This window comes from Falco naumanni, chromosome 1 (assembly GCF_017639655.2).
Source record: "Falco naumanni isolate bFalNau1 chromosome 1, bFalNau1.pat, whole genome shotgun sequence".
In the NCBI taxonomy this organism is placed as follows: Eukaryota; Metazoa; Chordata; class Aves; order Falconiformes; family Falconidae; genus Falco; species Falco naumanni.
Window position 1 is genome coordinate 97,248,728 of NC_054054.1, and position 13,707 is coordinate 97,262,434.

Sequence of the window (13,707 nt, forward strand, 5' to 3'; positions counted from 1 at the left end):
TGACTCCTTTGTCCCCAGCCAGTTAAACAGTTTATACTCCCACAGGTCATTCCAAGAAAGCCAATAAAACCTTGTATATGTATAAAATACAAGAAGCCAGTGTTTCATTTAAACTTAGTAAAGTTTTAAGTGTTTGTAGACATGCTCATGTCACTCTGCAGCATTTGACATCCATGCCACTTTTAAAAGAAGTACTGCAAGTACTTGCAGTATACAAAGCTATATTGGCACGGCAGCGTTGGTGGTGTTACGTCAAGTAGCTGTTCATATGAAATGCCTTAAAACTTTCAACTTTCTGCTACGAGAAGCTGTTATTCCTGTGGAGGGAGTGTTTTCTGGTATTGTCTGCTCTCTAGCTTTTCATGAGGCATGCTGTTTTGCTGCTCTTGCTCTTCAGGTGATACAGAACCTCATATGTACCACCGTAAGGCAAGGGTTATCTGTCTCATGGTAAGGGTGAGATTCATTCTCAAAGGTATAGTCTCTGCTTGGGGTAAGCACAGTCGCTGGGGCATGACAATGCATGGTTCTAGCGCAGCTAGCAAACCACTTCAGTGAGGGAAAATGCAGTAGAGGTGTGGACAGGCGATATTGCTAATATGATGCTTTTTTGTAGCTGCTGAGGTTTGGGAAGTAGTCACTGATGAGCTGCTATGAAAAGCAATTGTAGAACAGGAGCTGGTGGTGTGGGAGTACAGCTGATAGTTGGCATGTTCACCTAACCACACAGATGGGCCTTGTGTGCTTCAGTGCTGCTGTGGGAGGGAGTACAGCCTTACTCATTAAAGGAGGACTGCAGTCAGCAGCACTGTAGACTGCACTCTTTCCCTGTACTTGCTGAGCGTTTGGGAATGTATGAAGTGAAAGATTTGTTGCAAAGCTCTGCATTTTTACAAGCCTGCTAGAGCTGGGGTCTTCCAGTAAAAATTAGCAGACCTTTGGTTTCTGTTGCTTGCTGAGACCTTGCCTCTAAGGGAGAGATCAGGTTGTTTGTGTGACAGAGTACCACTACCAAAGGGATTGGGCTTAACGAGGAATCATGGGTGTTAATGGAGTAGAAAATAACGGAGCATCAAGTATAGGAGTCCAGCACCTTATGCTAGCGGAGCCCTTTGAAGGGGTGGTGTTCCTCTTCAGGAAAAAATAGAATTGTATTAGAACTTGTCCTGGAAAATGTTGGAAACATTCTGCTTGCTTTTCTTCAAGCTGAGGAAGTTGGGAATGAGTCACTTCTCAAGAGTGGCCTCTAATTACTGCAGTAATACGTGCTGGTATAAAACAATATTTCTGTAGCCAGCGTTGATAAACTATAAATGTTATAAGTCAGTTCTAGGCAATCATTACAAGCAGAGAAATCTGCTTGAGTTTCCATTTTTGGAAAATTCACTTCAAGTGAAAGTAGTAGAGTACCTCACATGAGCTTTAAGTTCTCTTCTACAAATTCAGGATTGCCTATGGTAATAAACACACTGCGTGTCTGAAAGCACAACGATATTAGGTTTTCTGGAATGGGAAGCATTTTGAGTTCTGCCTGGCTTTCAGAAGAGCTCTTTACTTGGTCCAAAAGAATGCTGTTTCTGGCCATGCATGTGCAGTCCACGAGAGAACCTGAGGGTATAAACGGAAGCTTTCAAAAATACAACTGTAGACTAGTCAATTTTAAGATAACAAAATTCATGTGCTGCTGGGCAGTTGAATCTCTAAACAGTGGGGCATTTTGGAAAGAATTTACCTAACTTTGTGGCTAATGCTAAGGGGCTCTTTACCTATCACTGTTTTTAAAGGTATAGTCTTAACTGTGACTTAACAAGGGGTCATTTAATATTTTGAGGCTTGATTAGCTCAAGATGAGGGAGGCTGTTTCAGCTGAACATATCTTTTGTGACTTTTCATTAAAGTGTTTCAATTCTTTGTGTGTCTTAGGGCTAAGACATAAGTGGGGAATTCCTTAATGTGGGCTTATTAGGTTGAACCATCTTTTTAGAAAATGGCAAGTGAAGGCTGGTAGAAATGCGTGCAGTCAGTTTGCGGTACAGTATTTCTTGGGTGTGGAGGTTAGTTGCGGTCCTTCTTCTGCACTCTGGATGAAGCTGTGGAGTACTTAAATGTTTACGACAACTGAATCCTAAAAAAAAAAAATAAAAAAAATTAGAAAATTAACTAAAAAGTTCAAGCTTTTTATTCTATGTTTGACTATACATTTCCCTTACTTAGTCTAGGGTTAATTTGAATTACCCTTGTCTGAGTTCCTGCCGTTGGACTCTGTACCTTGTGACTCATGCTGGGGAGGAATGGGTACTCGCACCTTCCCAGGTTTGGTTTTCGTAAGGGGGAGGCTGGGTGGTGTGGCCTGGTAGGGAGCTGCAACACACTGTAGCTCAGTCCCTGGTTGGGATGTTTCCAGAGGCAAAGCCCTGGCGTGCACTGTGGTTTGTGTGTGTCTTGTGGTCTGGATGTAGTCATAGTGGTTTGCTTCCCTCTGTGTATTTAAGGCTGGTCCAAAGGTAGAACTGTCAGCAAGGAACTGTTTCTAGTTTTATTGTAATGATGTCTTTGCTTGTGACAGTTGACAAGTAACTAATCCTTCCAAGCCTGTAGTGTCTGTTTGCCATCTGTAAGCTGGGAAAAATGATTCTTGCCTGATGGAGTGTATGAAGAGCTTGGAATTAATGAGCTGATTTCTGTACAATGCTCTGAAAAAGAAATTACATTGCAGTCTTCCACTAACACGTATTTTATTTTCAGGTGGTTGATACATCCAAAAGTATTGCAGATGTCCCGGAATGGTTTAAAGGCAGCCGTCTGAACTATGCAGAAAATCTTCTGAAGCACAAGGACAATGACAAGATTGCACTGTATGCAGCAAGTAAGAAAAAAAAATGGCTTATATTTGTAGTTCACTGGACTAGGCCTTAAAACAGCTCTCCTTTTTATGAGTCCTGGAAATAAACTGGCTTGGGTGAGGAGAAAGAGGAAAATGAAGTCAGGAACTCTGCAGAATCTACAGTACAGCTCTACAAAACCCCAGCAAAACACGCTCTGGGACTATAGATAGTTCTGCAGGTTTATGGCAAATTAAAGTTGTCTTAGAATGTGCTTGAATTTGTTTAGGTAGTGGAGATCATGCTGCGTTCAGCATCACTCTCTTTGAGCTATTACTTCACACTTGTTATAAACACTTGCCTAATGCCTGCCTTCAGCAAGCCTTTTGGCACTGTTACTTGATATTGCCTTTCCCACTCTCTTACCGTGCCTTTTTTTTCTTGTGAACACTAAGGACTACATGGGGCGTAGGTAGGAATTAACTCTTCTTACCGTGTTGTCAACAGCAAGGAAAGTTATATGAATGGGAGACTCGGAATTTTGCTTTTCTGGAACACTGCAGCTCAGTCTTATTTTTTTTTGCTGTGCTGGAGAAGATTTAAGTCTAGTAAAATCTGGACATACTCCGTGCTGAGGGTGGTGATATTAAGGCAATGTCCCTTCCCTGTATTTGCTGACTTTGGTAACTTAAACACGATTCTAATCTGTGTTTGATGGGATTAGCTTCTATGCGGGTGAGTGAGTGCTTCCTTAGGGAGTTGTATTCTGAGCTTCCCTTTTGCTGGACCTAATCCTTATCATAAGACCAAGCAGTGATGCTTCTTAATAGCTCAACAATAAACAACGAACTCCTACAGCTCATTAGGAGAGAAAATTACGCAGAACTATGGATTGATTGTGTAGGTGTTAAAAGTCTTAGATTCTGATTTCTGATGCATAGGGATCAGGTTTTGAATTACATGTGTTAGTGTTGTTCAGATAGCTGCTCAGAAACAATACGAGACAACAGAACAGTCTTCTGTAAGCATACTGCTGGAGAAGAAATACTTACCACTTGCATTTTACTGTATAGAGGTATTGGAAGAAACCTCTCTGATCCTATGTATGTGTATATATATATGTAAAATCATCAACTACCAGTTCAGAGAGAATGGGAAAATCTGTGACCCAGTTCTGGTGTAGTAAGAATGGATCTGGTGAAGCCTGGTGGAAATGAGGCTGGTGACAGAAAGCTGGCTTCGAAGTGATGGACTCATTGCTTTCAAATTTTGATATCATTAGAAAAGCTGCTTATGCATTATTTGATGGAGAAAAAAATCAGTGTAGTACATCTGTGCAACAGCTGGAAGCCAAACACTGATTAGTAAGCTAGCTCTAAATGTGTATAGAATTTATGCAATTGATTTGTTGATGTTAAAAGCCAAACATGCAACTTGAGAAAGTGGAGTTAAACACTTTCAGTTCAAACTATTGAAGGAATTATTATCAACTGAGTGAATTATTTGGTTTGACTTGTGATTGCTTTGTCCCTGTAGATCTTGTTTCTTGTTAGGAAGTAGGGGTGTACCACAGACTCACTGTTTTGTGTCCCAGTCACAGGTGATAATACCAAAAGGAGCAAAATTATTTTGCAGTTGAATACTGTATCAGTGCTGGAGTGAATACATTTACTTCTGTGGTGAACAGACTTCCACCTGCATTTCTTTTCATGACCTTCTACTGTATTTAATCTTCTTAAGATCTCTTAAGTCTGAGTATTTTTTGTTCACCCATTGCTGCTAGGTCAGAGTGGTGTTTTGGGAACCTGTTAGGTTCGTGTGTTCATTAGGGGGGGTGCTGTGGAGCAGTGTGGGTGTAACAGAGCACAGGAATGTAAATGTATCTTGCCTGAACAATTTCACTTGTCACTGGCTCCCACTCTGAATCTCTTATTTGTGACTCCCTTCTCCTGGAGGCTTTAATAATGGAGCAAGATCAGAGTCCTGTTTCTTGTGGTTCTATGGGAACATGGAAGCCGTCAGCAGTCCCTGCTTGGCTTATGAACTACATGTTAATTGACTTTTGTGTTTCCCATCGCAACCTGTTCTCTTGTTCCGTGTAAGTTCAGGCTTACTGGGATGGAAGTTTAAGAAGGCAAAAGAGGAAAAAAATATGGTGCCCAGCTTAAGGAAATCAGACTGATGGTAGCTGGACTGCAAGGACCTGATGTACCCAGGCCATGCAGTATGCTTTTGTTGACAGCCTTGGCACATGTGTTTTAGTAAGCGCTGGATACAGGAAACAGGACAGGCCACCTGGTTTGCAGGACTCTCACTGAGGAAGTACAGGAAGGGACCTTTAAGATGACAGACTTTGTCATTCATAACATTTAGATTTGTTCCTTTTGTTTCACAAGTGATTTAGTAACAACTTATGCAACATCTGACATTCAGTACAAAAATGGAAACACCCTGCAGATCTTTTCCAGAGATAAATGGAGTCCAGTCTAGTGTATTTGCTTTGTCGTATGTGGGCAAATGATGTTTAAAAAGCATATTGAAAGTCAGACCTTAGTAACTCTGTGCATGATTTTCAAGTCAGTGACTTGCTCTAATGAAACCTAAAACTGGCACCTTAATGCTGCTTCCTAGACCTGATGAGATAACTGAGTGAAAAGGGAAAATGGGGTTGTTGTTTCCATGTTAGAAAGTAGCCTTTGTGAGTGCCATCTGTTTATGATAAATGCACTTTGAGAATATATCTTTCTGCAGTGAATAGTTTGCTTTTTGGCAGCTGTACATTTCTGTCTTTAAAAATGTCTTCATGTCTACTGAATGAATACTACTGATTAATCCTTGATTCCCATTAAAAAGAAAAGCTTGGTACAGTTCAAGAGGAACTTGAAAAGCAAAAAGTATAATTATTAGTGGAAACTCTTTTCCTAAAATTGCTTTGTATTCTTCCAGAATCAGTTGTTTGTACTAGACTCTATTTATGCTGCAGTGCATAATTTCTGACTTGTTGTTTTAATCCTCTTTCCTCAGAGGAAGGCAAAGAAGAAATCTTGAAAGTTACTTTTGAAGAACTGAGACAAGCTGTAGCACTGTATGCTGCAGCCATGAGGAAGATGGGGGTGAAAGTAGGAGATAGAGTTGTGGGTGAGTAACTTTTTTTTTTAAAGAACAGAAGACGAAATTTTCCTCAAATATGCAAGTGAGTAGTCAGGGTTATAGAAACATGAATATGAAATGCTATTTCACAGAAGCGTTCTGAAGAAAAAGCTCTTATGCTGCTATATTTACATTTGTATGAAATACACTTCTAGAGGGAAGGATCCAGGATTAGCCTGCAAGTTCTGTAGCACTGGAGGGGGAAGGAAAATAACCTCATTCATAGCTTCACTAAGGTCTGCTTCATAAGCATGCCGTGGAAGCCAAAGTGATGGAGCCTGTGCATCTAGCGGAGCCTTGACTCACAAGGTCTGGCAAATTCACTTGGGGGCAGTCTTGGGAGTTACGGTCCCAGGTCGGTGGTTCTGGTACCAGCTGGCAGTTACTGGCCCTACAGCCCCAGGTAAAATGGTGCACTGAGTTGAACTTCTTGAGGAATGAACTTACACTACCTTCTGCCACCAGTGCTTGGGGAGTAGTGTTTTCCAGAATGGTGGTAGTGAACAGCTGGTAAGCAGTGACTTTTCAAGTCACATCGGTGCAGAGATTAGTAGTTAGAACCCTATGATCCTTTCAGTACCTCACAATCTTCTGGAGTAGTATTTCCTGTCATAAGAATGTCATGTGGATTTTTCTATGTAAATGACATTTTTGTCCTGTGAACAGCTTGTAGATTATACAGCCCAGGCACAGAAAGGAGTTACTCGGGCTGGCCTCAGTCCATTTGTTTCGAAACTGCTGATTTTGATCTCCCAGCTGAGCAGCTTCATCTGTCCTTCATGCGCTATGTAACATGGGCTCTTTAGTTTTGTCAGCGCAGTGCAAGTCAAAACTGCAGTACCTTGAAGCTCCTTGACTCCTACCTGGTATTTCTGCTGATGTGCGTATTCATCTTACTACTGGAATTGCATGTTCTTTGAGCAATACTTGGCCATTATCCAAAGTATGTGTAAATTCTTCTATGATGCAAACCCAAAGTGGTGAAACTACTTGATTTATGTTCTGCACGTTACAAACCAGAACTCAAAGCTGTGTCTTCAAAAACAGAAGGGTATACATTGCTATTTTTTAAACCCACAAATGTGACTTTTGAATGTTAAAATATACTTGAGAGCTCATACTTCGTGTATATGGTATGAGCATTCTATGGAACTGGTAAGTGAAGATTTAATTATCACACCTGGTGGCTTGGTTTTTTACATAGAATTAGAGCTATATCCTTAATTGGGTATGAACCATCCAGCAAAATCAGGAAGGTCTGTCAGAATGAAGACTAGGATGCTCTAATTCTGTCTCTGTTTTCAGTCTTAACACAGTCATGCTCATACCTGATGACCTGTTGAGGAGCAACAGCCTCTGCCTGAAACCAAAGTAATGAATAGGAAAAACTCACTCTCTACAAAGTTTGAATATTTAGAACTTAAGTGTAGTGTTTCGTAATACCTGTCCTCTGATGCATACATAAAATACTAAGTGAGTTGCATGTGTTTTAAAAAGTTGTCCCAAAGACATTGGCAAAACAGTATGTAGTTATGCATAGAACTGGAAACTTGGACATCATGAAACCAATCAAAGTCCTGGTCAGTTTTTTCTTGATGCCTATTAATGCTTTCTGTAAATGTGTTGTCATTGTGAAGCACAGCAAATGCTTTTTTTTTTGACTTTCACAGTGTAATTTTTCCTGATATGTACAAAACAAATTCAAATGCTCTTTTTAGACTGCTTGTGGGGATTTAATGTGCTGTTCCTTATTGTTATGAGTAAAAGTCATAATGGGGCTGAAAACAGTTCTTCCACATGTATTGCAAGTTATGCTAAACTGAGGGATCAAATCTCATGTGTATAAGCGGCAAAAAGGGTGCTCTGTACTGGTTTCAGATCCCACGATATGACGAAATGTGGAAGACTGATGGGCAATTCAGAAGAGTGATTACTGGATGTGTTTTCATATTTTATGTGAATGGAAAGTGTGTGTGTGTGAACACACCATGGTGGGGGAGGACAGCAGCTGTAAACTTGATGAGTAGCAACAGCTGCAGCTTTGGTGTGTTCTGCCACTAGAAACCTGCTGTTCTTTGCTCCTGTCCTAATTCTCAGGTTAAGGTCCACTTAGACTCTACGTATTGGTGTCTGACGCTAAGTGACAGATTTTTAATCTCTGCAAAGAAAATACTGCTCACTAGGGTGACAGATATAATACTAATATTAAGTACAATCAGGTGAAGTCACTTTTAATAGGAACATATATTCTGAATTAAGATAAAAGAATTTTATCTCAGTGAGGTGGTTTTGTGTATTAAAGTCCTGTTAGCAACCTGGTTATCGATGCTAGAACTCTTCTAATGAAAACCAGTTAGAAGTACAACGTTTGGGAAAAGACAACATGATGCTCTCATTTTGGGCTCATCTTATGAGCTGTTCTTGTGAGCTGTTCTTAGTAAGGTATACCATGCAGGGGAAGCATGCTCTGTAGCTGCAGAAAATGTGCTATTGAAATAGCTGTAGTCAGTGGTGCTAATAATTAGGCTGCTAATACTGTTATAATTTTAATAAGTTTCTTCTAGTTAATGACTATTTTGCTTAGCACAACTGGGGGCTGGCTGACTCTTGAGTTTTGTTTGTTGTTTTGGCAGCTGGTTCACCTCTTACTGAAATTAAAAAGCATAGCTGATACTTTAAACAAACAAGATTGTATGAATAAAATAGTATGCTTTAGATACTGCTTGTTTGTGTAGGCTTTTTACAAGCTTGCAGAAGGTAGCAGTTCCAAGTTTCTGTTCAGAATTCATCATCAATGTCAGGGCTTCCTTCACAGAAAGGGTAGGATTTTAACTGTGCACTTAGCCCCGTTCTTGGGAGAGAAAGTGTGTGTGGTGGCTCCAATGGGAAGCCTGGAAGGATTTTTAGTGATTGTAAGAGGAGGCACAAATTGCACTCTTTAGCTATCTGGTGGTGTTGCTGTTATTTAAACAAACAAAACATCCCCCAAAACAAGCAAATGAGAAAGGAAGCAAATCCATTGAAAATACAATGGAAAACACTATTTGGATCCCAGCTCCTTGATTCTCTGGAGTTGAGCTCCCATCACTTGAGTAAGCTGCAGCTCTGTTTCTTCCCTTTGCCTTTCTGTGCATTTCCTGAGCACAAGTTGCCTGTTTGGCACTTGCACAGCAGAGACCAGTCTGACCAGCTGCTGTAGGTACCAAGTGTCCCTGCTGGGCCCCTTGGGCATTTCAGTAGCTTCAGCACATCTTTATGAGCAGTTACAGCTGACTTGTGGGAGCAGGCTTGCATTGCACTTGGGGTTCTTACAAAGCCCTGTACTTTTGATAACAGAAAAGAGTAATGAATCTAGGCAACCTCTTTGTTTTCCTAAAATCATGACAAGTTTTTGGGCTCAGGTAGAGCTTTTTAAATTACCTGGAGTCTGTGTGCTATTTCTCTCCCATACCACTTTTTTCCACTCTGTCCTCTTACCCTGGCTGGTGAGAGACTTTTTCCTTGTAATCTTCAGTCAGATGAACCTGTATAAGCTCCCATCAGTTGGGCTGTTGTGCAGTTCCCCCTCCATCCCTTCCCCTGGTGCCCCCAGCCCTAGACTCCCGACTGACAGATTGCTTTGACTTGGGCTGCAGCCTAGGGAGGCTTCCCTGTGAAAGAAATCTGATGGGGTTTTTAACAGCAATCCAGCTCTCTAGATATAGGCATGTTTAAAACTGGGTCTCAACTCCTTTCATATGTTTTGCTCCTATGCCAGAGGATATTGGCTGTCTTTGGAAGAGCTAAACTGTAACGCTGCAGAGGTTGAGGCTGTGGGCGTTTCTCCAAATCCCAAATTGAAATGGGGGAGAGATGTTAAGTGTTGGGTGGGAAAGTTTGAGTCATACACCTGCTTGTGGTATCAAAAGATCAAAGCTTGCCAAGGTCTACTGAGACCTAATTTGTTCCAAAATTTGTAGCAGATGGCAGAGGGAAGGGTAACTTTTCATGTGGTTTATAGCAGCAATGCAGGAGATGTATTACTGATCAGCTTTTAAATAGAAGGAAAATACTAATTTCATTATAGCTACCTAACATGTAGTCAGCCTGCCAGGTTCTGATGCCCTTTGCAGCCACTTTCTCTTAAAATCACTTAAAATCTTGAGCTGTTAGAATTGTATACAAGACTACTAACATGGTTTTCTTCTTGTGAATTTCACTTCCATGCTTTACAGGCTCTGAGACAAGACTGTTTTAACTTTTCATTATACTTAACATATCCCCTAATTTTTTTCAATACAATTTATGGCTGCATCATGACAGTAATAGTGTGTTTAAGTTGGAGGTGGGTGAATGTGGGTGGAGAAGCAGCAATGTCAGCACTTTTCCAGCTTGATTTCATCCTAGTCTTCCCTTTCCATCACCAAGGAGATAGCATGTAATAGTAAACATAATTGAAGCAGATCTGTGGTGAAACATGCCTCTTCTTCTAAAGATGTAGGGTCTTCAGAAAAGCGTCTTCACTGAAAGGGTTGTCAAGCACTGGAACAGGCTGCCCAGGGAGGCAGTGGAGTCACCATCCCTGGAAGCATTCAAAAAACATGTAGATGTGGTGCTTAGAGGCATGGTGTAGTGGTGGACTTGGCAGCCCTAGGTTAACAGTTGGGCTTGATGATCTTAAAGGTCTTTTCTAATCCAAGAGATTCCATGATTCTATGTCTTGCAATACTGTCACTGATGCCTGAACAGTTGGAAGAGACAGATACAATACCTAATGCAAGCTACGCAGATCCACACATGAAGTACTCCTGGTTTCCCACTGACAGTCTGTTTGGCAAGTAACAATGACTGCAGTATGAATAAAATAGAACTGGGAGTATCTGTGTTATTCATCTCTGGATAGGTTGCTTCTATTATATCCCTGTAGCTGGCTTTGTTCTATTACAAGTCAGCAGTTAAAAACAAACTAATCTTCCCGGTGTGTTCACACAAAAAAATCCTTGACAAAACATCAATGAATTACATTGTTTAAAGCTGGCATTTTATCTATAGTAACTGTATTAGCCCTAGTTGCTTACGTGGGTTTTAAAGCTAGCTTTGTAAGAAGATTAGCATATTACTCATAGCCTCAGGCCACACTAACATTAGATAGGATGACCACTTTAAAAGCCTACAGGAGTATGAAATGCTGTATTAACATAAAGAGAAACTGGAAGTCTGGTCATTGAATTGTTTCTTCTGTTTCAGTGCTGCTGTAGATCAGTAGTATGAGCCATGGAGAAGATACTTCAGTAGCAGCTCCCTGCTTTCCTTCCTCTTGATGCATTCTTTCAAGGCTCAGAACTAAATTGTTGATGTAGGGTCCAAGTTTAGGTTTTTTCTTCTAATTCAGATGGCTATGAATGTTTGGATGCCTCTGAGTACACATTTAATCTACTTTATGAAGGCATTAGATGATGCCAGGGAATGTGTTCTCAGCACTCTGAGAAATGAGACTTTTGATGTAGCTTCCAGCATGATTATACCAGAAATTTTGTACTACAGTTTTCATCTGTTCTGTTGGTAAAGTACTGTAGTGTAAATGAACAAGTCTACGTTTAATCTTAGTGTATGCTAGATTAAGTAAATAGTGACTGACAGAAAATGCTGTCCTGAGCAGATCAGGCTCTAAGTGCCTCTTAAAATAATACAAAAAAATCCATACAGTGTCTTTAAGATACCACTTGTCCTGCTTAAAGATTTGTCACAAGTTTTATGTCACAGTGAAGCTTTCATTTCTTCATACTTACGGAAATTTTATACATACTTAGGAGTTGGGAGGAGTGCTACTAGGACCCTTGGTATGGGTTCCCACCTCCTGTGTTTTGAGCCCTCTATTCAATTGCTTTGTAGTTCACCCAGAGAAGGTATGAAGATCCTCCTCTTTCTAGTAACAGAAGGTAGCTTCTACCTTTCTTACCAACTTAAGATACAGAGAGAGAGAGAGATGTACTTTCTGTAGACTTGGCCTGTGTTGACAAATGCTAGTTTTGATCCTTAGCTGAAATACCATATCAAGGAACATGGAGGCTCTAGTTAAATGGATGAACAAACATAAGAGTATTCAGACTAGCTGTACCATTACTCTTCTGTAGTACTGAGCTTCAGTACGTAGGTGACTCTTGTGTCACCCCTGATGTGAATCCAGCTAAAGCTGGTTTTTTGATCCTCTTTGCCAGCAATGTTCCTGTTTACCAAGTTTTAGACACTTATGACCTGTGTCAGCCTACTGAATGCTTTGAGGCGTCAGTTGATATCTCAAGGGACACAGTCAGATGGTAGGGACTCTTACCTACATGACAGTTGGTGTAATGGGTTTGCAGAATCTCTGATGTGAGAAAGGGAGAAATTATTTTTATTTCTGAGAATCCACTCCTAGTCTGAAAAGCTGACAGGAGGAATAGTTTGTGTCATTTAGAATTGGGAGCTGTTGAGAGAAAAGCAACACGAGTTCTTACATTGTTATGTTTGGAGGATCTCTATCCAAAATAGAACCGCCTTTTTATTCATAATACCTACTGTTGGGGATTAGGACAAATACATCAATCCCAGCAAGCAAGCAGGCTACCTGCCTGCAGTGGTCAAGTGAAGATACAGAAGTGCAAGGGTAAGTTGCCTTGCATGTTTTGTACCTTCTGGCAGTTTTGGCTTGATATCCTCTAAAACTCAGAAGCTATCACCTCAAAGCTGACTGACAAATGAAAGTAATGGTTTAATTGTTTGGCTCACAATAAAAGTCCTGTGTTCTTGCCTTGAAGGCTTTTGTAGGAGTGGTGAAAACAACTGGTGCTTGTAAGCTATGGCAAGGTAATAACTACTTCAAACCATAAAGAGTCATCTTTCATTTTTCACTGCACTCTGGGCCCCTGATAATCCTATCCAGGAAATCCTTAGTGGAAATATTTGGCATAAATCAAAAAAGAACTGCTTTCATCATACAAAATATTTTAATCTGTACTGGTTAATATAATTAACATTTAAAATTATTGTTTGTGGAGGAAGACTTCTTTTAAAAGAAAAATCACTAAAATTTTGGGATACTTTACCTTGTATGATAAACCTTGACCCTAAAGGAAAAATAGCAAAATAAGTAATGCCTTTTTATGGCTGTGAGGTTTTGCTGCACTTCAGGTACTTGAGAACTTCACTGAACAGAACACTACAAACTATAGGCAGTTCTAGGGAGTAACTTATATCTTAACATGGTATGAGTTTTTACTCAGTTGTGTGTTTTTTCCAGAAATTGTTGGCCTTAAGTCATAGTGCTGCTTTCAGAGTTGCTACTCTCAAAACCACAGCAGTTTAGAGACTTGACTGAAGTGGTCAAGCTGGTTTAAGAAACAGATTTCACTGATTTTTGAATTGCGAAGAAAAACCTCAGTTCAAGGGTTTTTTTAAGTCTGCTTCTTACGAAGTTGAAAAAGGATGGATTTTTTTCAAGCTGTAGGCACACTGGCAAAAATCAAGCTTAGTACCCTCCTACTTGATAAAGTTAACATAGCAGAAATAGCTATTAAGGTCTGGGACCTTAGTTCCTGTCCTGAAAAGTACATCCCTAAATAATCTATCTTTGAAAAGTGCCTAGCACTAGTGAGCGTTTGCGGTCTGATAGATAGTTGTGGAGCACCTGCAGCTTGCACTGCAGTCCAAGATCTGTCAGTGCTTGCTTTTTAGTGGGTTGGGAAGCGTTTTTATTGCCATTTAAGTTTGCTTTCAA

General features: G+C 40.4%; 1 protein-coding gene across 4 annotated transcripts in view; it reads left to right on the forward strand.

Moving 5' to 3' along the window:
- The window catches only part of LOC121095898 (acetoacetyl-CoA synthetase), a 43,898-nt gene that overhangs the window by 5,336 nt on the left and 24,855 nt on the right, over positions 1-13,707 (forward strand). For 3 of the 4 annotated variants that reach the window (XM_040611297.1, XM_040611317.1, XM_040611324.1), the window contains 2 exons: positions 2,746-2,866; positions 5,847-5,960. In XM_040611297.1, the coding sequence (XP_040467231.1) occupies positions 2,746-2,866; positions 5,847-5,960 (235 nt within the window). The remainder of the gene's footprint in view (positions 1-2,745; positions 2,867-5,846; positions 5,961-13,707) is intronic. The other variant, XM_040611307.1, reaches the window with a different exon arrangement.